Consider the following 25,969-nt stretch of genomic DNA (forward strand, 5'->3'; position numbering starts at 1 on the left):
ACCCTCAGCAAGTTCACAAATGACAGTAAGCTAGGGGGAGAGAGATATGTTGGAAGGCAGGGATCGGGTCTAGAGTTACCTAGACAAATTGGAGGATTGGGCCAAAAGAAATCCAATGAGGTTCAACAAGGACAAGTGCAGAGTCCTGCACTGGGGATGGAAGAATCCCAAGCATTGTTACAGGCCTGGGACTGACTGGCTAAGCAGCAGTTCTGCAGAAAAGGACCTGGGATTACAGTGGATGAGAAGCTGGATATGAGTCAACAGTGGGTCCTTGTAGCCAAGAAGGCTAATGGCATATTAACGTGCATTGGAAGGAGCATTTCCAGCAGATCTAGAGAAGTGATTATTCCCCTTTATTCGGGCACTGATGAGGCCACATCTGGAGTATTGTGTCCAATTCTAGGCCCCCCACTACAAAAAGGACATGGAAGCATTGGAGAGGATCCAGTGGAGGGCAACAAAAATGCTGGAGCATTGGAGTAACTTAAAGGAGAGGCTGAGGAATTTGGGCTTGTTTATTGTGCAGAAGAGTGAGGGGGGATTTGATAGCAGCCTTTGACTACCTGAAAGGGGGTTCCAAAGACGGCAGAGTGAGGCTGTTTTCAGTAGTGATGCGTGTCAGAACGAGCAATGGTCTCAAGTTGTAGTGGGGGAGTTCTAGATTGGATATTAGGGAAAAACTATTGCAGGAGGAGGGCAGTTAAGTACTGGAATGGCTTACCTAGGGAGGCAAGGGAGTCTCCATCCCTAGAGGTGTTTAAGTCCAGACTTGACAAAGCCCTGGCTGGGATGATTTAGTTGGGATGGGTCCTGCTTTGGGCAGGGGGCTGGACTGGATGACGACCTGAGATCTTTTCCAACTCTGAGTCTGAATCTGACTGGCCACAAGAGGGCTGGAAAAGCAAGTGTGTGCCATGTGCACAGTGGATTGCGGTACCCTATGATAGGGAGGCAGCGGGAGATGTGCCCTTTTGTTATTGAGCTGAACCTTCTATTTAGTCTTCTCTTAGCACTACCAGCTGAGTATGCACATGCCTCAGTTGGATGCACAGAGCTGCCATGAATGGTATCAGTGCCCCAAGGCCTGGAAAAGAGTCACAGGGAAGGTGGGACAGAGAGATACCATGAATTCAGTCATATCAAATTAAATTCTTTGCCTTTTCTGGTCATTCTCCAAAAATAAAAGCCCCTGCTACTATTATTATTCTCATACACCTGTCTTAAACCTGGTGTGTTGTAAGTTAATTGGTTGTCATTCTATCCCTGAACAAATGACCCAATTTAATTACCTACCCTAAGTTGGACACACTCTTGTGCTGAAAGGCAAAACTTTCTCTGCAGGAGCTGTAGGAAAATGAAAACCTTTATCTTAGAGGCAGTGGGGGATATAGGGCAGGGCGAGCGGGGTGGCTGCCCCGGGCCCTGCACTTCAATAGGCCCCGTGCATGCACTAATTCCTGTCGGCTGTGGCCATGGCACATGCGCGAAATTGTGCTGCCCTGGGCTGCGCAAAACTCTCCTCTGCCCCTACTTAGAGGTCAGGCCTCCCTTCCCTTGCTGAAGCCTGCCAGTGGCCTTTGTAGTTGACAGACTAATTAGAACATGAAACTGCTATCTCTATTCATGAGCCAAAATATTAGGCTCAATTTGCATCATGACCATCCAGATCCTTCTCCCCCCCCTCCCCCACACAAAGCATTTTCCCACATATCTTTGGGGAACCAGGGCTGGGGGAGCAGTTTAAACATGTCAGCACAGGAAGCGCCAACGGTTGAAAAGGAGAAATTAGCTGGTTTCGTCTATAGTCGTCCCTCTCCTTCCCCCCGGGAATAAACGTGTTCCACCTCAGGCAGCCTTATTAGTGGTTTTATGTCTCTATTGCATAAATTCCAACCTCCCAGCAGACCATGGGACTGACTGGTTCAAATACCACCTGAGTAGGCAATGGCTAAAAGCGGGGCCCTATTGGTGTTTACTTGGGCATAGGATGCGAGTTATTTGGACCCATGGAGCCCTGGCACCAGAAATAGTCTTGGCTAGGCTCCTCCAAAGTTCACAGCTGGGTCTCTGCTTGCCTTTTATGTTTGAGGAAAAATATGGATTGCCGAAGGTATTTGGTGGGTGCACTCCCCCAGTTTTCCAGCTCCAAATTCCAGCACCTTGCAAGGTAAATTTAACAAATATATTTTAAAAGCCTTTGATTGCCTGGATGGCCAGGACCAACCTCACAAAAACAGGATTTCACAATAAGCTGTGATACTGATTAATGCAGCATTGCCAGGTTGCTGTAACATTCTATCAACAATTGCTTTCAAAATATTCACAAAGTGCATAGAGAGAACAAAACCCCAGAGGAACAAAACTAGAAAGGGATAATCTCACTGAGGCAGGCTCACACAGCAGCCTTCGCTACTAACTTGCAAACCAGAGATGACAGGATTGTCAGACAGCCTAAGAACTGGACAGAAGTTCTTACAGCTTTGGACGTGTGCATCTGCAAGACTCTTCCACCTTTCTGGCAGACTATAAGGCACAGAAACGTGACCTTCCCCACTGTCACCATGGCCACATGGGAGCACAGGAGTTTTGTTACTGATAATGTCAATGAAGCCTGCAGCCTGCTTAATACACCCCATTACCAACTCTGTGTTTGTAGCTCTAGTCAGGAGCCCAGCCTCGGTTGGGTTCTTCTCCATAACTCTGCAATAAAATTATTGCTTAAATGAAAATCAAACCATGAACCTCCATTGAATGCAGATTAGCACAACACATGCTCTAGCTGTTGGTAGCAGTGGAGCGATCCAGATACTGATGCTCATCTGCTTATTTTAGGAGTTTGCTGCTTTGCCGCCACCTTTGTGTAAATGCTCAGGGACCCACCTAAGTGGAGCACGAATCCAAAAAAGAGGTTAGGATAAGACAGAAAATTTATTATTGTCTCTATATAAAACCATGGTACGCTCACATCTTGAATACTGTGTACAGATGTGGTCTCATCTCAAAAAAGATATATTGGCATTGGAAAAAGTTCAGAGAAGGGCAACAAAAATTATTAGGGGTTTGGAACGAGTCTCGTATGAAGAATGATTTGAAAGACTTGGACTTTTCACCTTAGAAAAGAGGAGACTAGGGGGATATGATAGCAGTCTAGAAAAGCATGGCTGGTGTAGAAAAAGTGAATGAGGAAAAGTTATTTACTTACTCCCACAATATAAGAACTAGGGGTCACCAAATGAAATTAATAGGCAGCAGGTTTAAAACAAAAAGAAATTTTTCTTCTTAGAGCACAATCAACCTCTGGAACTCCTTGCCAGAGGATGCAGTGAAGGCTAGGACTTCAACAGGGTTCAAAAAAGAGCTCGATAGATTCATGGAGGTTCAGGAATGGAGAATGGAAAGCCCCATAGATGGGATGTTCCAATCGTGACTGAGAGGTAACAGGAAGGAGATTTCCCACCCCCCCACACATGTCTGATGTGCTGACACACCTCTCTGCAGGGAAGCAGAACAAGGGGGCCCCCAAGCTGGAAAACAAAGGAAAAAGGTGTTAGGTGGTTGGGTTAACAGCTGAGCCACAGGGTTTGCCTGGGACAGAGTGAAAGGAAACCAAGATGGTTCTTAGGCAGCATCCACTACTGTCTGTATGTTATCCTTGCATCTGTGCTGGCCCAAAGGCTTCCTGAGGGAGCATTCCCGGGGATTAGAAACCCGGCTGCTGGGTGTTACCGCAGGTCCTTGCTGAGATGGCTTGGTCCCTGCAGAGAGTAAAAATCTCCATCAGACAGCTGTCTCGGTTGGCAGAGCTCACGCTTGAAGCAGGAGGGTTGGTGCCCTGCTGAGCTGTCTAGCCTGCCCTTCAAGGGAAGTGGGAGCCCTTGGGGGGGGGGAGGGCCATATACACTTCTGGGACCTCTAAGAGACTGTTTGAAGGCAAGGGGAAGGGAAGCATCAGGGATCCTGTGGCTCTGACATTTGCATTTTACTCCCCTGCACTCGTTACGTGAACTGCAGGCCACGTAGCGAGCAGCCCATGGGACACAACCCCCAGCACATGTGGGTTTGCAGGGAGACAGCAGGGTCTTGCTTCCCCTTCTGCCTCTCCGAGCACTGCCCAGCACTACCGAAAAGGGCTGGCACAGTAATTGCTGGGTGTGTCCAGCTCTGACCATTGCCTTGCCTGACCTCTGTGTTCTGAACGGAGTGCAAGCCATGTCCCCATGGGAGGTACCCAGGCTCCTCATCCCGTTTTGAGAAAGAAAAAGCCAGCCTGATGCCGGGGCTAGCCTGTGTGAGCTTAGGCCTAGATACGCAAAGTGATTTAGGTGCCTAACTCCCACTGCGCTGGCAATAGATGGAAATGCCTGGGCCTGCCTTGGGTTAGGTGACAGCTGAGTGGGGTGGGGAACATCAGTGGTTCCAACATATGGGACTTGGGTGCCTAAAGAGGCAATGCAGTGCATACGTGCCCACCTCGCAATCTGGCTCTTGGTCAGCTCATGGGGCAGCAGAAGTTCAGGCTGCCCCTGGCTCAGATCTTGTGGTCAAACCATAATTTAACCCAGAGAAAGTAATTTCTGATGAATGCCTTGCAGTTGTGACCTGTGGTATCAGAAACAGATGAAATCGAAAGACAGAGAGTCTCAAACGACAGGAGAGGTGACATCAGCAGAGCCTGCTGTGGGTCTCTTAGTGCTCATGGGGATATGAAAACAGTCCCTTGCTCCAGGAGGGGGCATTAAAGTGGCTCCAAGATGTTTCAGGTAAGACTATGCAGAGGTGGGAGGGCGTTCAGCTGAGGATGGGGATGAGCTAGTGCACAGTAAATGACTGGACCAGTGTAGGGTGACCTGCTGGCCCCCTTAGCCACTGCATTGCCAGCTGCCAGGGAAAGGCAAGATGAGATCCCATGGTGGAAAGCTGACGCTAGACCTAAGGAGCACGTTTTTGGTATAGGAACAAGTCAGCTCTGTAGGCTGTAAACAGCTGAACTCCCCTGGCCTACCACTAGATCTGCCCTGTTTAGTGGCTCTTCAGTTATCCTCGTCAACCAAATCCTTGTGCCCAGAGTGGAGCACAGAACTCTAGGTCTGGGTCTCAGGCCCAGATAATGGGCCTGTTGCCCAGCTGCTGTGGTCAAAGATAAGAGTCCTGAGTGCTTTCTCGGATACCCAGGTGCTGTGCTCACTTCCTGCCGAGTCCCTGGGAGCTGGCCAGTGCTTGCTTCTTGCCAGAGCCTCACACTGCATGGGGCACGTTGACTACCTGGCTCTCCCACAGCAACCCTGAGCTGCACAAAGCGTTGGCTCTGAGAAACCGATCTCTGTTGCTCTTTGAGCTTGTTAGAACATCGTTATGTTCTTCCCACAGCCAACTTCCCTGCGCTGCATATTCAGTAAAGTTAAAGCATTTTGAGTCTTGAGTTAGCGACAGGAGTGTTGTGGGGAGGCTTCTCTTTTCCCCTCCCAGGTCTACTGTCGGCTCCGCCCCAGGCTGTAGCCTGGCCTCTACCCTAGGGGCTGACCAGCTGCTCAACCAGAACTAGTTACATAGGAATGCTTGCTGGCCCTATAAACCCAGGCTTGGTGGTCCACAAGCCTGAGTCCCTATACAAAGTCAATAACTGGCCCTTTATGGCAAGGTCCGCTGGCCCACTGGCCTGAGTCACTAGACAGTCAAGAGCTGGCCCTTTAAGGCAGGATCCATGGACCTGTGATGGCAAGTCACAGGTAGGGGCTACACCCTTGGTAGGGGGACCCGGGCAACCCAACTCCATCGGGTCCCAGCCCAGGGCCCTGTGAGTGGCAGGAGGATTCCAGGGCGGGAGAGGCTGCTCCTGCACCCTCCCTGGGCCACTTCCTACCTGATCCGGTGGCATAACGTCCCACGTGCTTGCAGGGTCCACTCCTTTCCTGCTTCTCCCTCGCAGGCTGCAGGGGAGACGTCCCAGCTGGCGCTCGAGTCTCTGCTGTCTTCCCTCCGATTGGCTGCCTGCTGCTGGTCAGGAGCTCCCCTCTGAGGTCAGCCCAGACTGAGCCTCCCTCCAGGCTTTTAAATCTGGGCTACAGTCTGAGCATGCCCAGCAGGGTTGTGGGCACAGGGCTTCTTCAGCCAGGTGGCCTGATGAGGCTCAGCCTTCACAGTGCGGGGCTGGTCCACCCCATCACAATCAGCAACGTTACTCTTCAATTTAAACGACTGTTTGTAAACATAACAATGAAGTTCTGGAAAATCTTCCAAGGGGAGCTTTGGGGTTAAAAACACTGCCCTCTGAACGCCTACTGGAGGTGTTCTGGGGGGCGGAGTGTGGGTGGGGCCAGTGTGGAGGTTTGGGAAGGCTGTGCCTTCTGCTGACTAGCATACGTGCCACCCATGCTGGGTCTTGACCACATGCTCAGGGTCTAGCTGATTTCTCCATTTGGATCAGGAAAGATTTTTCTCCCAGATGGGATATGCAGACACCATGAGTTTCCCCCCCTTTCTCTGCAGTGTGAGGCATGGGTCACTTGTAGATTTAGACGAGCATCAGTGCTGGATTCTCTGCTAATTGACACCTTTAAACTATGATTTGAGTAATCAGTAACTCTATTAGAGGTCAGGAGTTTATTAGAAGAGTGGATGGGTTACGGTCTGTGGCCTGTGAGGGGATCACAATGTTCCATTCTGGCTAGAATACCTAGGACTCTATAACACACATTGAGACGCTGGTAACTGTTGTGGCTTAAGGACAAGAGTTTAAAATAGGACTTCTGATTTTGGGTGTCCACTTGCAGAAATCTTAAACGGACCAGATATTCAGAAGGTGGGTCTTCAGAAGTTTTTGAAAATTGGCCCCCTAAGGCATCTCCAGCAGGAAACCCCAAATCTAAGCTCCTGCCCCTCACCCCCCCATCACCAGCTACTTTTGGAAAGGTGGTCAGAGCCAATAAGAGTTTTTAATACCAATAAAATATAAGGAAAGGAAATATCTTTCAACATTCCTGTTACTGGCCCTTCTGTTGTTCCCTTCCTCAAACGGGATGGGGGGGAAGGAGAAAGAATAAAAAAGGTTAATGTCGACTTGTGCAGTGGTGCTAGCTCAATGCCTTTGGGAGCCCATGCTAAAGAGGCCCACTTGGTCCTACATGCAGCTCTGTTGATACCCAGATTCTAATGGGGGTCAGGCTCCTAGAAGAGGAAGCTCGTCACTGCATAGTGAGCCATCTCTGGTTCAGTGCGGCAGCCTGTTCCTGCCTCTCACCCCAGGTCCTGTGTGTTCTTGGCTGGCAAAAGCAATAATGTGTTGTTTTTCTGAGGTGAAACGTAATGCTTTCATACAGCACATTCTGCAGAGCAGCACTCCGTGCAGCTCCCTGCGTCTTCTTCATGTCGACCTGCATGTAATTGGAAGAGATGTCTGATGTGCTGACAGCAATCTGGATGACAGGAATCTTGGTTCACTGCCCTGACCTTGTCAACATGAATAGGAAGATGTTTTCTTAAGAAAAGAAAAAAGACCTCTGTGTATGGGGGTATGTGGAGCTTTTATCCTGGTTTTGCTTTGGTAATCGATATCTGTATCCTTGCCCCAAAAGTAGACTCAGCTCTTGACAGATAAAAGAAAGTCAAAAAATCAGATTGGAGTCTGACATGTCCAATTAAGGATGCTGTGGTCTCCACAAAACTGAGAGGGACGGGAGCACCTAAATAGTATGCAAGCCCTGCAGAACTTTCTGTAAGATGCAGCTGCATTGTAAGACCTTGTGTTCTCTCCAAGCTGTTGACAGAGGGTGAGTCCACCTGCTCTAGGTGTGTTTGAGGAGCAGAGATGAGCTGCATGCTTTTTTGAAGCCCCGGTATTCAGATGCTATGTCATTGTGACTCAGAAGATGGTGCTATCAGCTTTGGTCATTGTAGGCGCAAGCCTAACATTAAAAACTTACCCTTTACTATTGATGTAGAAGGACTTGAGGAGGGGTCATGGCAATTTCACAGGGGCTGTCTCGCAGACAAGGCCCAGTGTAATGGGCTTGAAAGTTTGTCAGCATGGAAACTGATGTATTGTAGGGCAGAAACCAGCCAAGGCAGTAGAGAAAAGGCCAGAAGAGGTGCACAGGGCTGCGCAGCAAGTCCCTACAGGCAAAGGACTGACTGCAGAAACCTAGTTGCTGGAGAGCACATCTAAGAAGGGAAGATGCCCGGGGTCATGTGCAGGGCTGGCACCTGGAACAGTCTCTCACCTGGAAGTAGAGAACCATTGTGTGCTCCACAAAGCTATTTTAACAGGGTCACTCTGCAGACACTGCACACCCGCATGTCATTGGAGGTGAGAGAAACTTCTGTCAGCAATGGAATGGTTATTACATAGCTCTGCTTTCAATGCAGTTGATTGGACTAGGTGACCTACTGAGTCCCCTTCCAGTCCTACACATCTGAATCTATGTTCACATTTAGATAGCCCTGTGCACCTCTTCTGGCTTTTTCTCTAGTACATTGGTTGGGTTTATGCTTTACAATACTTTACAGTTTCCATGTGGACAAACTTTCAAGTCCACTCCATTGGGCCTAGTCTGCCAGACAGCACCTCTGACATCGCTGCAACCCCTCCCCAAGTCCTCGGACATGAACAGTAAAGGGTCCCACACAAGGCAATTCCAAAGTAGAGCAGCCAAATGCTTTCAGACAAAAGAACGGAGCTCCTCCTTTTCCCACCACTTGAAAAGAAATCCAAACAGACCGTAAAAGTTTCACAAAAAGTTCAGTCAGCTTTCAGATAGCACTTACCATCTTTCCCCCACAGTATTGGTATCAAGAGCAGGCTTGCTCATGTGCCAGAAGGAATTGGTGGTGCTGCATTTGCAGCCCAGTCAGAAAGAACCTGATTCTCCTCTGCCTCCCAGTCTGTAGGGCTGCATTTTACACCCATCTTGCACAGATGCAGTGATGATAAGGTCACAAAGGTGCCAGAACACTCCCAAAATAGCCATTCCATTTTGTGGGTGCAAGGAGCTCCTTGGGCCAGAATTTCTGTTGCCCTGCAATGTGTGCGGTCGCTTACACCTGTATAACAGGAGTGCAAAACAGATGCTATTATCTTAACTAGATACTACTTTGCACAGAGGACTCCACAAGGTGCCAGGCAGTGGATCTGTGACCAAAGAGGTTTGGATAAGCATACAAATTTGGGTTTTTATTGGAATTGAACCTAACTCTTGAAATTTTCCCATCACCGATGCATCTATTCACAGGTGAGCCCAGTGACAGACCTCCTTATGCCCCAGCTTTCTACTGATGTACAGCCCAATGTTCCACTCGATTATGGAAATGAGACCTTGCAGTACATCCATGTCAGAGGGGCAGGGGTAAGTTTGCCAATGCCCAGGTTGGCAACTCTTTGGAAGGTTTCCCGTGGCTATTGGTTATCTAGGGGGGTGGAACTGCCTCTATCACAGAAAATGCAGATTGGCATGAAGATGTTTAACTTCCGCTAAAGTTTAGCGTTCAAATGCCAGCTGTTTGACTCTAAGCTGGCAGTTCTTCTATACAACACACCAATGACACTGTTTAAAGCCTGGTGTTGATCTTATAATTTGGCTCTAGTCAGATATAAAGCCGCCATCTGTGCACAGTAAAAATATAGTTAGCTCTTGCCTCTTGTAATGAACAAGAATTATTTTCCTATGCCTGTGAGTGGAAAAGGATATCTGTTCACAGTCAAAACTTCTGAGTCCTAAAGGGGTTGTGCACCATGGTGGATTATTTTGAGAAAGCAATCCCTAGTGGATGCAAGTGTTATATAAAACGTAGCACAATACAATATGTATATATCCAGAGCACCGTTGTGTAAATGAACTACATAGGAGAAATGGAGCATTGGCTATTAATTTTTGGAATTGGACTTGAGCCGGAGAGGAGTGCTTCTTGGTGTTCAAACTGGTCTAATCTGTTCTGTGTAGGTTTTTCCACTGTGATCATCACCATAGAATTGGAATACTTTCCAGTAGAACATGATGTGAAAATATCTCTCTCCTGTTTGTTCTCATCCTCTCCCCTCAGGGAAGACTGTGTGCGCAGCAGAGTACCTTGTAACATGTTTGTTAGAAAAGGCAAAGTCTAGGAAATGTGCCTGGTACTTGGAGCAGAAGGTGAGGAGGATTGTGATGGTCTTTGGTTCCTGAGGCATTGGGGGGGAATACAGTTAGTTAATTACACTGTTTTTTCTTGGGACCAGCCCTGACAAAATTCTCTTTCCAGCATATGCAAGCTTTACCCTTAGTACTGATAAGGTGCTAAACTGAGAGAAGAAAAACCAAATGTATAATCAATTATTTATCCACTTAATGGTAGTTCAGATGAGTTCACATTTCTCCAACTTAATTATCAGAATGTCATGTAGGACTGGGTCAAAAGCCTTGCTGAAGTCCAGGTGTATTATGTCCATGACATTTCCCCTATTCACTTGCATCTGTGGAAAATGTATCAGAGCATCTTCTCTGAATGATGTCATTTCTGTCTGTTGTTTCAGTTGAACACTAAAAAGAAAGAATGCTCTGCACATCACATGGGGAGGAAACTGGGAACTGCTGCTTCAAGCTCTTGTGTCATTTGGTTTTTATCTGACCAGGGTTAGAAATCCATTCATATAAACACTAAAATGCACTTTTCCAAGGATCACTGAAAAATGTAATAAGAAAATGTCAGCCATAAATACACTCTCAGGCAATTTCTGTACCATTACAGCACAAAAAACATCAGTCTCAGACCTAATCACACAAGCCAGCTCTGTACAATTATAGCGTAACTGCCATTAATCAGACACCATTGCTTAGGCTAATTCCATATTATTACTGCATAAAAACATCAGGCACCCAAATCAGACCACTGCAGCATTATCCAGTTCAGTAGGACTGGCCAAAGCTATCAGTTTGGCTTCACTCCAACACCATCTGCACCAGATTCTCACCTTCGTCTGAGCTCCAAAGCACAAAGCTGCTGGAATCATAGAATCCTAGAGTTGGAAAAGACCTCAGGAAGTCATGAGTCCAACCCCCTGCTAAAAGCCCCATGAAGACAGCACTCACGGGGCAGAATATGAGCTAGCCCCCTTTCTCTTTTGCCTGACGCAGGGTAGTAGGAACTAAAGACCTCAGAAAGAAAAGCCAGCTCCGAGCTGTCACCATTTTTCATTTTAAAGTTTTTTTTTTGACAAAAAGACTGTTTTTGTAAATAGGAAAATTTGTGTTGGAAATAACTGTTTTCCTTGAAAATGTACAGGTTGTGAGCAAAAATAAACAAACATACATTTCAGGTTGTGAGTACAGAATGAAAAGTTAACTAAAAACACTGAGGAAAAATGTCTATGAAAACCACTTTCTTTACATTTTCATCCAAAAGCTTCCACAACTCCCTTCCTGACCCGCGCACACACGTTTATTCCACCAGCCTTAGTGCCAAAGGTTGCAAGCCATGCCTGAGTACTGGGAGGAGAGCACCCATCCTGCAAGCAAAACCTACAGTTCAGCCATTTTCCATGCACTAACTATTCCTCTATGCAGGATTCACCTCCTGAAGGAACAGCAGCTCCAGCACATCCCAAAGAACAGGAGAGGGAGTGGTGCTGGGCCCTCATCATGGGCATGACTCCTTTCAGATTCTGTCCCTTCACAGCACATGCCAAAACTCTTCTATGGAGTCTCCTAGCCCCCGCCCTGAAGCTCTGTTAATGTCTTTGCAGCGGCTCAGTGTGGTGGTAGTATTAGAGCTGCACAGAAAGGGATCATGTCGATAGGCAGCGAGTTATATGGGCCTGTGACCGGGCACCAGAGATATTCATGGCCTGAAGCCCTGCTCCAACAAAGCTTTGGGCTGGATCTCTCCCCAGCCCCACCTCCGAACCCAGTTGCTCCCCACTGTGCATCCCGTAACTCCGCCTGTTGCCTCTGAGTGATTCAGAACAGCCTGGGAGCCCCTGTGAGAACAGATAAGACCTCAAAGTCACCATGCTGAGAACTTGTGTTTCCTACGTCTACATCAGCTGAGCAGCATCTGAGATTCCGTTCTGGTTGGTTAGTGGCATGCACTAATCATACCGGCATCATTAAAATGCCACCTTGAAGGTTTTTACGATGAACCATAATCCATATTTGTAGTGCTAGTTGAAATGCAAGCAAATGCGCTAGGGCTGTGTTATGCAGACATAGCCTAGAGGCACTGTGAGCTCAGACTCCTTGCTTTCACCACCTTGTGGCAAAGAGACTGTACTGCCGTTCGCTGGTCTAAAGCAACCACACAGATCCTGCGTTGCATCAAATGATTTCTAGGGGAGCGATATTCCCATGACCCCTGTCTGATACATTTTCCTCAAGGCTTTTATGGGATTGCTACTGCTTTTATAGTGGTTTTGAGTAAAAGATCACAGATTAGATTAGGGTTACTTTCTTCCCATTTTTGTACCTTCCTCTGGAGTAACTCCCTTTGGAACAAGTACAGGCATACAGACTGATTCACAGCCTTTTCTTAGTGCGATTTTCCACTATTTTCAACTTGTTGGACGTTACTTTTGTGCACCTCTCCCTCCCCTTTAGCAATGAAAATTCCTATTTTCATTTTTCCCTGAGTGAAATGCAGAGAATGAATTAATTCTTGGGTTTCATTTTCCTACCTAGCACAGAAGAGACAGTACTGTGTGCAAGGAGCACAGCTGAGCTTTGGGCTTTTCTTGTTTAAAGGGACAGTAAAAACCTCTCTCTCTGTTTTCCTAATACTTTGGAAGCCCACTGAATAGCCAGAGAGCAAAGCATCTCAGAGGGTAAAACATGGCGCAGCCTGCTGCAGAGACACATCAATGTAAATATATTTGGATCACAACTGAAAATCATCCTGTTGATGTGCTAAATTAGTTAGTGGCAGAACATACAAAACAACAACCATCATGGGTGGCAAGAAGGAACTGAAGAGATGAAGGGGTAGCAGTTGTATATATGCGCTGATATACAGGCACCATTACAGAGGGCTCCCTGGCTGGCCCAACAGGTACCACTGAGGGGAAAAAGCTTCTGACTCGTGCATGCAACGCGCGCACACCTACATGGACTGGACATGAGCAAGCACTTGAAGAATTTAGCTTGATCACCTAGCAGAAGTCTCTTCAACCTAGCAGCCTGGCACAGCAAGATCCAATGGATGGAAGTGGAAGGTGCAAACTTTTGACAAGGGAATTAACCGTTGGAACAACTTATTTAGAGATGTGATGTCACCTGTGGTCTTCAAAAATGCAGTAGGTCAACAAGAAGTTATCAGACTCACTGCAGACTGACTGGATAAATTCTCTGGCCTGGATTATGAAAGAGGTGAGTTCAAAATGATGGTTATGACAATCCCTTCCCAGCCTTAGAATCTATTAGTTTTCATATGTGCTCATGCTGAGCCAATCCACTTAGAATAGCTAACAAGCAGTAGCACCAACCAAAGGTGGCAGAGTCATGACTATCTGGTTCCTTGTGCTGCCATTACCCTCTTCTGACCTGGTGCTATTTTCAGACCCTTTGCACTCACTCCGCACACTGTGAAAGGCTGTATTATGGGCTGGACAGGGAAGAAGGAGCCCTCTGCAAATGCATGTGCAGGGCTGGACAGGGGCAGCAGGGCTGGACGGGGGAAATTGGGAAGAGAAGCGGGGAGGAGCGAATCAGCCGGCGGGAAACGGGAATGACCCGGGCACATGAGTGAGTCCGGCCCCAGGGATTCCATTTTGCACCCCCCCCTCCTCCCAATATCCTCCCTCGAGTAGCTGCAAACTGCCTGGCTGGTAGACACACTCACACAGCATGAGCACATCAGCCAGGCAGTTCGCAGCTACAGACTGATACACCTAATAATAATAATAATAAAGTTTACCTAATTAGAAAATACTGGACATTTTATATGTCCAGTATTTTCTCAATATGTTTCCCAGACAGAAATATTGGACTGTCGGGTACAAAACTAGACACCTGGCAACCCTACCGCTCCTTGCACCCTCCCTCCTAGCCAGATACCCTACCCCCAATCTGCTCCTGCTCCCGCCTCCTGGAGTGCCCATGCAGCACTGGTCCCCCAAGCCCTGGCCCAGGCTGGGCCAAGGATGCAGCCGGGTGAAACACTGAAAATTTATTCATTTTAATTCTTTTTTTATATATGTTTATATTTTTGGGCTGCAAAAAACAGTACTGAAAAAAACCTGGGTTCCAACTAAAGTAAAAAGTTTGGGAAACCCTGGTCTAGCCAGCTTTCTAGCCATCTTACAGTCCATTTATCTAATCCATAGTCTCTTAACTTGCTGGCAAGAATATTGTGGGTGACCGTATCAAAAACTTTGCTAAAGCTGGCACTGGGGGCTTTGGGAGGACCAGAAACAACTTATTTGAATATCCATCATTTGCCTAACGAATATGCAAATATATGTCACCGGTCCTCCAAAAGCTCGTGAATGGATTTACTGGTCCCCGTGTCAAAAAGTTTGGGAACCCTTGAACTAAACTGTTAGAGCAGGTATCTTCACTTTCTGCCCCTCCCACAGCACATGCAGGTAAACACGCTTAGCCAGTATTCTTGAGTGAGTGCATCGTTGCACAGTTGTCATGGGATGCATTCAATTCAAAGAGCTGCATGCAGAGCTAGAGCAATCTACGTGGTCCCAGAGCCACAGGCTTTGGGTTGCTGTTACAATGATATAGAGTTGAACTGGAAGAACTCTCTACAGGTCATTAAGTCCTGTCCCTTGTACTCATGGCAGGATCAAACACCGTTTAGATCCATGGTGTCCCAACACACTAGCCACATAAGGTTATTTGGGCTGGTTGAGTGTGGCTAGTTTGCTATAGCAATAGCCACTATAGTGGCGGCAGCTGCTTCAGAACTGGCTGGACACCCCGGATCTAGACCATCCCTGACAGATATTTGTCTAACTTGCTCTTAAAAAGCTTCAATAATGGAGATTCTACAACCTTCCTAGGCAATTTATTCCCATGCTTAACCACCAGACAGTTTTTTCCCCATGTGCAACCTAAACCTCCTTTGCTGCAATTTAACCACATTGCTTTTTATCCTACTAAAGAGAATTTTTCACTCTTCTCTAACTTTTAGATATTTGAAAACTGATATGTCCTCTCTTAGTTGTCTTTTTTCCAATTTAAACACATCCCATTTTGTTAATCTTCCCTCGTAGATCATATTTTCTAGACTTTTAAATCATTTTTGTTCTTCTACTCTAGACTTTCTGCAATTTATCCATATCTTTCCTGAAATGTGGCACCCAGAACTGGACACAGTCCCATTCAGGCTTAATCAGTGTGGAATAAAGGGAAGTATTTTTTCTCGGGTATCAACACTCCTGCTAATGTATCCCAGAATCTTTGCGTTTTGCAACAGTTACACACAATTGACTCATATTTGAGCTTGTGGTCCACTATGACCCTGTAGTGGTGCTGTAGCCCACTCCAGCAGGGAGACAGTTACAGACAAGCCAAAGGAGGCTTGTGTAGACCTTCCCAGTCAGGGTGGGAAGCAGTCAGCCAATCAGGGCCAAGCTGGCCCTATAAAAGGCTGCAAGGGCAGAGAGGAGTCCACTGTGGAGCAGGAGGGACCTGGCTGCCAGGGAAGCTGGAGGCTTCCTAAAATAGATCAGGGGAGCTCTGGCCTAATCTAACTGCCAGGCTGCAGGGTCTGAGGGGAACTAGGGCTGCAGTGACACAGCCAAGACAGGAAAAGGCAACAGGTCCACACACACCCTTGCCTATGAGTGGTCATTATAGATTGTAGTTTGCCCCTGGGATGGGGCTAGATACAACATTTGTATCTGCGTCTATAGCTGCAAAAATGAGCCATGGATTGACACTGACATCTGCAGATGTGGATACCTGCAGATATAAAGGCATATTCACATATTTGCAGGGTTCTAGATACATTTTTATCGGCATCCATATCCCCCAAAATAAGCTACAGCTACACATATTCACAGATATGGATACCCGCGGATATAAAGCAAATATCCATGGATTTGCAGAGCGCTCTCTAGCCCCCAGCTCCACCCCTTCTGCCTCGGGCCCCACACCTTGCATGGGCCCAGTGCTGGCCACTGATGACTTCCCACATTTCATTGAGTGGCTCCCCTGCAAAAATTATTTCCCATCTTTGAGAGAGACTGAGCTTGTTTTGTGCCTTTACCTTTCTAATTTTGCCCCTACATACTTGTGTTGTTGATTTATATTCATCCTTTGTAATTTGATATAGTTTTCACTTTTTGTAAGTTTTCACTTTTTGTAAGACTATTTTTTAAAATTTTTAGATCATTCAAAATCTCCTGGTTAAGCCAGGGTGGTCTCTGGCCCAACTTATTATCTTTCTTATGCAGTGGAAGAGTTTGCTCTTGTGCCTTTAATAATGTCTCTGAAAAACTGCCAACTGTCCTCAATTATCTCCTTTTAGACTTGCTTCCCATGAGATTTTACCTATAAATTTCCCAAGTTTGCTGAAGTTTACCTTTTTGAAATCCATTATATTGCCTTCGCTGTTTTACCTCTTACCATTCCTTAGAGTCATGAACTCTGTCATTTCATCCTCAATAGTGATAGAAATGTAGCCGTGTTAGTCTGGGGTAGTCTGGGGTAACTCACAAACATCCCACTCTCCCTACCTTTAATATCAGCAATTCACAGACACTTACCTTCCTTCCTCCCCCTTCCCACCCCCCCCCCCCCGCATCCCCCTTCTGTTCTGCAATGTGATTTGTCCTTTTCATATTTGTTCATTTTTTTAATTGTATCCTTTGGTATATATGGTTGTGACTACTTTCTTCCACTATTTGATCTGAGGAAGTGGGTCTGGCCCACGAAAGCTCATCATCTAATAAACCATCTTGTTAGTCTTTAAAGTGCTACATCGTCCTGCATTTTATTTCATCCTCACTCACCCAAGCTGCCTTCCACTTTAAAATGATCAACTAGTTCCTCTCTTTTTGTCAAAATCAAATCTAGGAGACCTTTTCACCTTGTAGCATTCTCCACCTCTGAAATAAAAAACTGTCTCCACTCCATTCCAAGAACTGCACACGTTTACCAATCGCTATGCTATTGCACAGCAAGCTGGGGACAATGAAGCTTTTGGCACAGCAATGTTGCAGTTTATATCCATGTAGTCTCCAATCCCACCACCACTGGTAGGGCTTAGGAGTCACCTACATGAAATGGACATGGACAAGCATTCAAATGAAAAAAACCCAAACAGTTAAATACTTCTCGTAAGCGATGTTCTTCAAGATGTGTTGCTCATGTCCATTCCAAATCCTTCTTGCTGGAAATCTCTGACAAAGGGGAGGCAGGTAGGAATTGAGAGGGTGGAGGGCCAGCAGGGATAAATATATCTGCGGATATACAGGCACCACTCTAGGGGGCTCCTTGGCTAGCCCAGCAGCCACTACTGAGGGGAAAAAGCATCTGACATTTGTGCACATGGCACACACACCCCTACATGGAATGGACATGAGAAACACATCTCGGAGAACAGTTGAGAGGTAAGTAACCAGTTTTTATAATGGCCCATTTTACATGAGAGCTGGCACCTGAGGGAACCAAGAGTAACAAGCATGGAAAATTCACGTAAGATACTACAAAGCATTTTATTTTAATTAACTTGAGTATAGTTATGGGTATACTCTGTACAGCACACGGGCTGCATAACAGCGTGTCCGACTCAGCTGGAAAAGGCACTGCTTTGAGACTACAGGGCTCCCACAAGCTTCATTTTGTCACTGGAAAGAAACCATCCCTGGACAGATACACAAATCAGTAACTGGTAACCACTCAGGAAGCCTGAAATTATTCACTTTGAGACTGTGCAAGATTTGCCTCACACAGCACAAGACAAGCTTATCTGGCTGGCTGGGAGCATACGATAAGATGCCCATGGAGACCACAGGAAGTAGTAGTTACCTTGTACAGTAAGAATGGTTCTCTGAGATATGTGTCCTTGTGGGTGCTCCACTCAGGTCCGTGTGTCCCTGTGCTGCTGACCAGAGATTTTTGTTCAGCAGTGCCCATTGCGCCATGCCTGCGCACTCTGTCTTGTGATGTTGTTGCTCGTTGGGTACTCCCTCTGGGTACGTCTACACTACAGCGCTAATTCGAACTAACTTAGTTCAAATTAGTTAATTCGAACTAAGCTAATTCAAACTAAGCTAATTCGAACTAACGCATCCAGACTAAAAAACTAGTTCGAATTAGCATTTTGCTAATTCGAACTAGCATGTCCACATTAAGTGGACCCTGAACCGGGGTTAAGGATGGCCGGAAGCAGTGCCGGCAGGGCATCAGATGAGGACTTAGAGCGTGGAGCTGCTGCCTCAGGCTAGCCGAGGGCTGTGCTTAGAGGGACCCGACCCTCATCCCGGACAGACAGTACTCAGGGGTGCCCCGCTTGCAAAGCAGTCCTGTCTTGGAGTGCCCTGAGTGCCCACACTGGGCACATCACAGCACTTGGCCATCAGCCCGGCTGCACTTGCCGCAGGCTGTCATCTGGGGAGAGGAGGCAATTGGGGGGCTGCAGGAGAGCTTCCACCCCCAGAAGCCCGCAGAGCCAGCCCAGTCCTCCCCATCGGGGGCTCGTACCCCATTCCTCCCTCACCTCCTTCCACTTACCCTTCCCTAGCCCCCCTTCCTGATGTACAAAATAAAGAAAACGTGTGGTCAAAAATATAATCTCTCTATTCTATAGAAAACTCGGGGAGACTGGGAAAAGGAGGTGGGAGAGGGGAGGGCAACTACAATGATGAGGGGTTTGGAAGAGGTCCCATATGAAGAGAGGCTAAAGAGACTGAGACTTTTCAGCTTAGAAAAGAGGAGATGGAGGGGGGATATGATAGAGGTCTATAAAAGCACGAGTGGTGTGGAGAGGGTGCATACAGAAAAGTTCTTCATTAGTTCCCATAAAGAAGGACTAGATGACACCAAAGGAAAGGAATGGGTAGCAGGCTTCAAACTAGTAACAGAAAGTTGTTCTTCACATAGCAAATAGTCAGCCTGTGGAACTCCTTGCTGCAGGAGGCTGTGAAGGCTAGAACTAGAACAGAGTTTAAAGAGAAGTGAGATGAAAGTGATGGAGGTTGGGTCCATGGAGTGGTATTAGCCAGGGGGTAGGAGTGGTGTCCCTGCCCAAAGTTTGTGGAAAGCTGGAGAGGGATGGCACGAGACAAATGGCTTGGTCACTGTCTTCGGTCCATCCCCTCCAGGGTCCCTAGGGTTGGCCGCTGTCGGCAGACAGGCTACTGGGCTAGATGGACCTTTGGTCTGACCCAGTACGGCCATTGTGGGCTCAGGGTCGGGAGTCTCAGTGGACCACCTTGACTTTCATGTACACCTGCTCCTGGGTGGCCAGGCTGGCAGCTCTCCTGCCCTAGACGGCCACTTTCCTGTGCCTAGTGCGGAGGTTGTGGACGAGGTCCACGATGTCCACACTAGACCAGGTGGGTGCCTGCCTCTTGTGGTCCCGGGCAAGCTCCCGGAAGCTGGCAGCCTGGTCCTGGGAAGAGGGGGAGGGCTGGGGGGCATCGGGTGGCTGGCTCAAGCCGTGCCAGGTGCAGGGTCTGCTAGCTGGGTGCTGGCAGGCTTGCACCTGGCACAGGCACCGTAGCCAGCCCGTGCCCCTTTAAGGGGTCCAGGGCCGGGAGGGGGGCATACGAGTTTCCCTGGTGTTAGCCAGAGTGGCCACCAGGGAAAGCTGGGGAGGGCTAGCCTCCCACTAGTTCGAATTAAGGGGCTACACACCCCTTAATTCGAACTAGTAAGTTCGAACTAGGCTTAGTCCTCGTGGAATGAGGTTTACCTAGTTCGAACTAAGCGCTCTGCTAGTTCGAATTAAGTTCAAACTAGCGGAGCACTAGTGTAGCGCCTATCAAAGTTAATTCGAACTAACGTCCGTTAGTTTGAATTAACTTTGTAGTGTAGACATACCCTCTGTTACTTTTTTACCCAAAGCCTATTAAAGGACTCCAAGCAGAGGGGAGGAAGGGAGGGTCGAGCACGGACAGGGACGCACATCTCGAAGAACCATCATTACTGCACAAGGTGAGTAACAACCACTTCTCCATCGAGTGGTGTCCCTGTGGGTGCTCCACTCGGGTGACTTAGTAGCAGTACCTGCCACATGATGGTGGGCATTGGAGTCATTTATGTAGAGGAAGGAAGGACCGCATCTGCTAGAGAGATAGTGGGTATGGGCCCTTTCTGTAGGGCGTAATGTTGTATAAAGGGGTGATGGGAGGATTATGTAGCTGCTCAACAAATGTCTGCCAATGGCACATTATTCAGGAAAGCCGTTGCTGTGGCCATGGCACGTGTGGAGTGAGCCCTGATAATCTGTGGTGGCTGCTTCCCTCCAAGTTTGTAAGATGTGTATATGCAGCTCGCAGTCCATATGGATATACGTTGTGCCGAGATGGCTGTTCCTTTATGTGGCCTGGACCAAGAGATGATGAGTCTTTCTGGTCTCTGGTTCTAAGTAGAACACAATGGCTCATCTTGCATCCAATGTGTGCAAGATGGACTCTTTGGAGGAAGTGTGAAGTTTAGGAAAATATGAAGTATATTGGTTCATTTAGGTGGAAATCAGGGAGGAACATGGGGTGAGGCCTGAGTGTAACTTTGTCTTTAGTAAAAGTAGTGAAAGATGGATCGGCCATGAGGGCTGCAATTTCACCTACATGTCTTGCAGATGTTATTGCCACTACGAAGGCCACCTTCATGGACAAATATTGTGGTGATGTAGTGGCTAGTGGTTCAAAGGGTGGCCTGGTGAGCATGTAGAGAACAAGGTTTAAGTCCCAAGATGTCATCGGGGGGTACAGATTTGGCTGCATTTTCTGCAAACCTGTGAGGAATCGCTTCATCATCGGATGTGCAAAGAGAGAGAAATCATCCAAAGTTGTGACCGCCGCTAGATGGACATGGATAGAACTGATGAAGAGCGCTGCATTGCTGAGGTCCATCAGGTATTTAGTATGGTAAGTATGGGGGCGGTAATGGGGGTGTAAATGGCGAATGGTGCACCACTATTGAAAACGTCTCCATTTGTTTTGGTAGGTGCATCTCGTGGAGGGCCATCTGGATGTGTTTAAGTCTGTCTGAACAGGTAAGTTCACAATGGAGAAGCCATGCTATGCGTTTGTTTTGACATATGGGTGGTATGTTTCGCTGTGGTGTTGCGTTAGGTGGTGCAGCACCATGGGGAGGGAGAGGGGTATCGGTTGATCTATTGAAAGGTAGTGTAGCTAGGGGAATCTGGATTGTCTCGGCCAGGCGGGAGCTATCAGAATTACAGTGGCATGGTCGGAGCATATCTTGTTGATCACCGTGGAGAGTAGTGGAATTGGTGGGAAGGCGTAGAATAGGGGAGCTGTCCAGCAAATGGTGAAGACATCCCCTCTGATTTCTTGTCCTGTCCTGCTCAGAAGCAAAACCTGTGGCATTTGCGGTTGAGTAGTGTTACAAAGAGATCTATAACTGGGAATCCCCATTTGCAAAACACTGGGAAGAGAACCTTGGTGGTGGTCTCACTCGTGTTGTTCTGAGAAGTGTCTGCTCAGTTTGTCAGCCCTGGTATTCTGGTGGCGTGGTATGTAGGTGGCAGTTGGGGTTATGTGATTCTTGATACACCTGTTGCAAAAATCTCACTTTTGCACAGAGTGAGCGTGATTGGGCATGTTGGATTGAAAGTTTTATTTTTTTAAAATATTTGTAGTTAATATAAATGTTCCAGTGCAGCATTTCAAACCGCGCAGAGCCCAGGGTCAGCAGGGGAGTCTCCCGCTGACCCCGGGCTCTGTGAGGCATTTCAAAGCGGCAGCGCAGCATGTAGCCTGGGGTCAGTGGGGGACTCTGAGTCCTCCACTGACCCCAGGCTCCATACGGGCACTTCTGCTTTGAAATGCGCAAGAGACCCCCACTGGGGATTCTTGTACATTTCAAAGCTGGCATACCCCCATACAGCCTGGAGTCCATGGAACTTCCCGCTGGCAGAGTGCCGAATTCCTCCTTTGAAATGTACAAGAAGCTCTTGTACATTTCAAAGGAGGAATGTGGAAGTGCCTATTGACTAGTCGAGTAATCAATGGAAATTCCATTGACTAGTCAACTAGTAAATGACTCAGGGGTATAGGTGTAAAGAGGATTCTGTAGTCCAATTTGATAATCTCCAGGACCCACTTGTATGTAGTAACATGTGGGCCCATTCCTTGATAGAAGGGTCTCAGGCACTAATGAAAGGTGACATTTGGATGCACTGGATCTATGGGGTGGTCACTCAGACTAGGGATGTTAATATCAGTTAATTGAATAGTCAAGTAACTTCATGACTTATCGGTTACTCAACTATCCTTTAGTCCCTGGAGAAAGGACCGGCAGCTAGTGCCCTCTGGCCCCACTCCAGAGGAGCCCCCCTGCCAGTCCATGTTGCTGTCTCTGTATCAGGCAGGAGCAGGTCTGCAAGGGTAGCTAGTTGAAAAACCAGCTCCCCCTGCAGACCAGCTGCCTGTTGCTCCATGCTGCTGCCTCTGATACAGAGGTGGCAGCAGCCCCTATCTGGGGGCGGGGGTCTGAGCTTCTGGACCTGGTGTGAGCTGGAACTGAGCTGGGCTGCCTTCTACCTCCGGATACACTTTAAATACAGAGCACAACAAAGGTAGGTCCCAGACTCAGCACAAGCCAGGCTGCTAAAAATTTACTGGTGAGTGTTGCGGGGGAAATGTGTGTAGTGTATAGCATTAACATGTAAGCTTTTGCTTATCAGTTAATCGACTATACTATTACATTCCTAGCTCAGACCCTTGACCAAACCTTCAAATCTGCTATTATATATATATATATATATGGTTGAGACAATTTTCTCCCACTATTTGATCTGAGGAAGTGGGTCATTACCCCCCCTAGTTTGAACTAGGGGGGTAGTGTAGACATACCCTAAGAGTGTAAAAAAGGTTACACTTCATATCTGTGCAGTGTTTTCTCAGACAGTCATTGCACTCTCTTCTGCCCATTTTTCAGTTAATATAACAGTTCCCCCCACCACAATGGCTGACAGAAGGGAGTACCCACTGTACTACTTCCATGTGTCTTTGCTGAGTGTGACAATTCAGTCTCACGGCAGAGTCTCACCTGCATGCAGATGCAGTGTTCACGTGGGAGATTTTATAGCGACCCAGAATTAAGGTGAAGAACAAAGAATCCAATGACTTTTATAATGGCTGATCATTTTGGCATGTCTGATTGTTGGATTAAAGCCATGTCTTGTAACACTTCCAATCCCCACAAAAACCTCTCTAACCTAAACAAGCAGCTCCACATTTGAAAAGGTCGTCTTGCAAAGCAGGAAACTCCCCAAATGCTCTTTATATCTACCCTGATTTGAGTGTATTTAATATGTGAGAAAGGTGCTGTATGACAGCTCTAAAACTGAAGCTTCCTATTGGGAGAGAACACATATCTGACAGGAAGTACATGCTTTCCCTCAGCCCCACTAAACAGAACCTAACCAGCTTTGGGGTTAGTCTTTGTGTATTTTAGCCACTGACCTCTCTGCCAGAATTGCTATTTAAGGTGCTGGCTGTGACACCGGCATGTGCTCTGGTAAAAATACTCCCTTATTCTTCCTTATAATAAAGATTAAATGCATTTTTGTACCACTTAGAAATGTTCAAAAATTACTATTTGATTTTTCCCTCCAGAACTCCAAATTCTGTGCACAATTCGCAGTCTTCACAGAGTGCTGATTACAAAACCGAAATGTCTTCCTGATTAAACAGGTAACCTACAGTGGGTCAAACACAAAGCTCAGAAGAAAATAACCAGCTGAACACAGGAATGTGGTGCAACTGTAGCTATGTTATAGTTACAGTGCTTAAAAAAACTGTTTCAGACTTGGAGTGAAAATATTTTTGCTGCCTCCTACAACAATGCTTGGCCTCTTATATCTAAATTAAATATTTTGAGAGCAAGTACATTGTCTGGGCTTACTAGCTACATCAAGAAATGAATCCTTACCTCACTTAATTTTGACCAGTTATATCAGTGTCTGGTCAGAGAATGACCATGGTATTGCTACCCTGTTGTGCTTAAAAACCAGACTCTGAGTGAACACCAGGAACAGGAGAAGGAGGAAGTAGCAGCTTGGCTACAAATATATGTTTCCTATGAGTGTTCTCTTGATCTGGTGAGCTTGCCACTTCTTGCAGGCCTTTGGAGTGGCTTTATTAATAAATAATTTTCCAATGGGTTGGCTGTTCACAGTTTCTCTCTTTTGCACCACAAAATCGGTTGTAAGTTGTCTTGGGGTCAAATCCCAGGATCTCCCTTTCCTCGTGAATCCGAAAAGAAAATGTTGAAACCGAGGTGCCTGTAAAATACCTGTGAAAGAAAACCGAATGGGCTATTGGAAAAGGGTTGTTTTTAAGATACAAATAATGGTCTTATCAATTCCTACTCTGCTTTTAATTAATTTTCTGTAATACAAAACACAGAATTACTGCACCTCATTCAATTGAGTTATTTAGGTTTGCAAGATTCAATAGCTGTAAAATCTGACTTCACATACTGTGACAGAGCAGGTGGGATACAGCAGGTTAAAGGGCTTGGTGGAAGGGGAGAGAGGCAGCTCTTGCAGAGAGAGGCAGCAATCCTGGCTAATTGGGGGCAGCTGAGACAAGGAGGCTGCGACTCAATTAAGGTCCAGGTGAAGCTGATTGGGGCTGCCACAAGGCCTCTTTTTAAAAACCCTCCCTGCTGGTGGAGTGGGAAGAGTTTGGACAGTGAAGGAGAGGTTTGGAGTGTGGAGGAAGACAACTGATAAGGAGACCAGAGGAGCCAAGTAGAGCAGCCGCCGCCCTGATAAAGGCTGCAGGGAGATGCCAAACACCAAAACAAGGCAAGTGAATCTTATACTGCTACTCCTAAATTGTGGGACAGTGGCCTGACCAAGGGCTAGGGGCCCAGGAGTGGGATTGACTCTGCCACAATACAAACCTAAGAGACATGTATAATAATCAAACTAGCTACCTTGCATGTGCACAGACCCACTGGTCAATAATTGCTATTCCTCCATCTTTGTAGAGCTCTAGCTCCTCCCAAGTGGGTTCAAACCTCACCATCTCAGGCAGTAATTTTTTGAGCTCTTCAGTCTCTAAAAGAAAAAGGAAAAAAAAAAACCTTCATAAGCCAACCAACACAGCACCGTTTGAGAAAATGACTAAGACTGTCCTATTCCATACAGGAAACCCTTGCCATTTGCAGTCAATGTGTTCCCGCATCCAACACAAATGGTGAAATTCGTGAACACTGGGAGCTGTGGCTCCCAGCCACTGTGTTGAGCTCCCCGTGGCTCCAAAACTCACTGCATGGGCTGGGAGCTGTGGGAAACTCACCGTGGGGGGCAGGAGCTATGGCGAGTTCCCTACAGCTCCTGGTCTCCATTGCTCCCAGGCCATGACAGGAGATCCACGAATACACGGAACTGCAAATAGTAATTCTGCAAATGGCAAGGGTCTCCTGTACATTTCATTTAACAGCTGGACAGAACTGGCTGAAAGGTTATAAAGCATAGGAACCTATAAATTGACCTAGGATTTTTGTAAAACTAATGAGTGGGTGGCTTTGGGGGACAAGTGCCAACATTGATGCAAATGCTGAGAGAGTGAGTGTGCCTGGGGAATGGGTTGGTACCACTGGTCTCACTTTCTAATCCTACAAAAGCACCAGAGAATGACTGCAAATCTCAGTTAGATGCTACAATGGCCTCCCCTCTCTGCTTTTTTTTTAATTACACCTGTAAAATCATATAAAGAAAAGTTGCAGTGGAAATGGGACAGAAGAGGCAAAGACCAGACAAAAACATCCACACCTCATGAGGAGAGACTATTAAAAGCAATGTGAGATGTTGGCCTGTGAAATTAATGCATATGAAAGGAGCTTCT

General features: G+C 47.0%; 1 protein-coding gene across 2 annotated transcripts in view; it reads right to left on the bottom strand.

The window, feature by feature from the left end:
• Positions 1-17,613: 17,613 nt before the first annotated feature.
• Positions 17,614-25,969, bottom strand: part of POFUT2 (protein O-fucosyltransferase 2) — a 47,927-nt gene continuing 39,571 nt past the window's right edge. For both annotated transcript variants that reach the window (XM_089779854.1, XM_075934169.2), the window contains 2 exons: positions 25,056-25,179; positions 17,614-24,407 (listed from right to left, as the gene is read on the bottom strand). In XM_089779854.1, coding sequence (XP_089635980.1) covers positions 24,254-24,407; positions 25,056-25,179 — 278 coding nt within the window. In that variant the 3' untranslated portion in view covers positions 17,614-24,253. The remainder of the gene's footprint in view (positions 24,408-25,055; positions 25,180-25,969) is intronic.

The sequence above is a fragment of the Pelodiscus sinensis genome, chromosome 7, assembly GCF_052426305.1.
Source record: "Pelodiscus sinensis isolate ZL-2025 chromosome 7, ASM5242630v1, whole genome shotgun sequence".
Taxonomy (NCBI): domain Eukaryota; kingdom Metazoa; phylum Chordata; order Testudines; family Trionychidae; genus Pelodiscus; species Pelodiscus sinensis.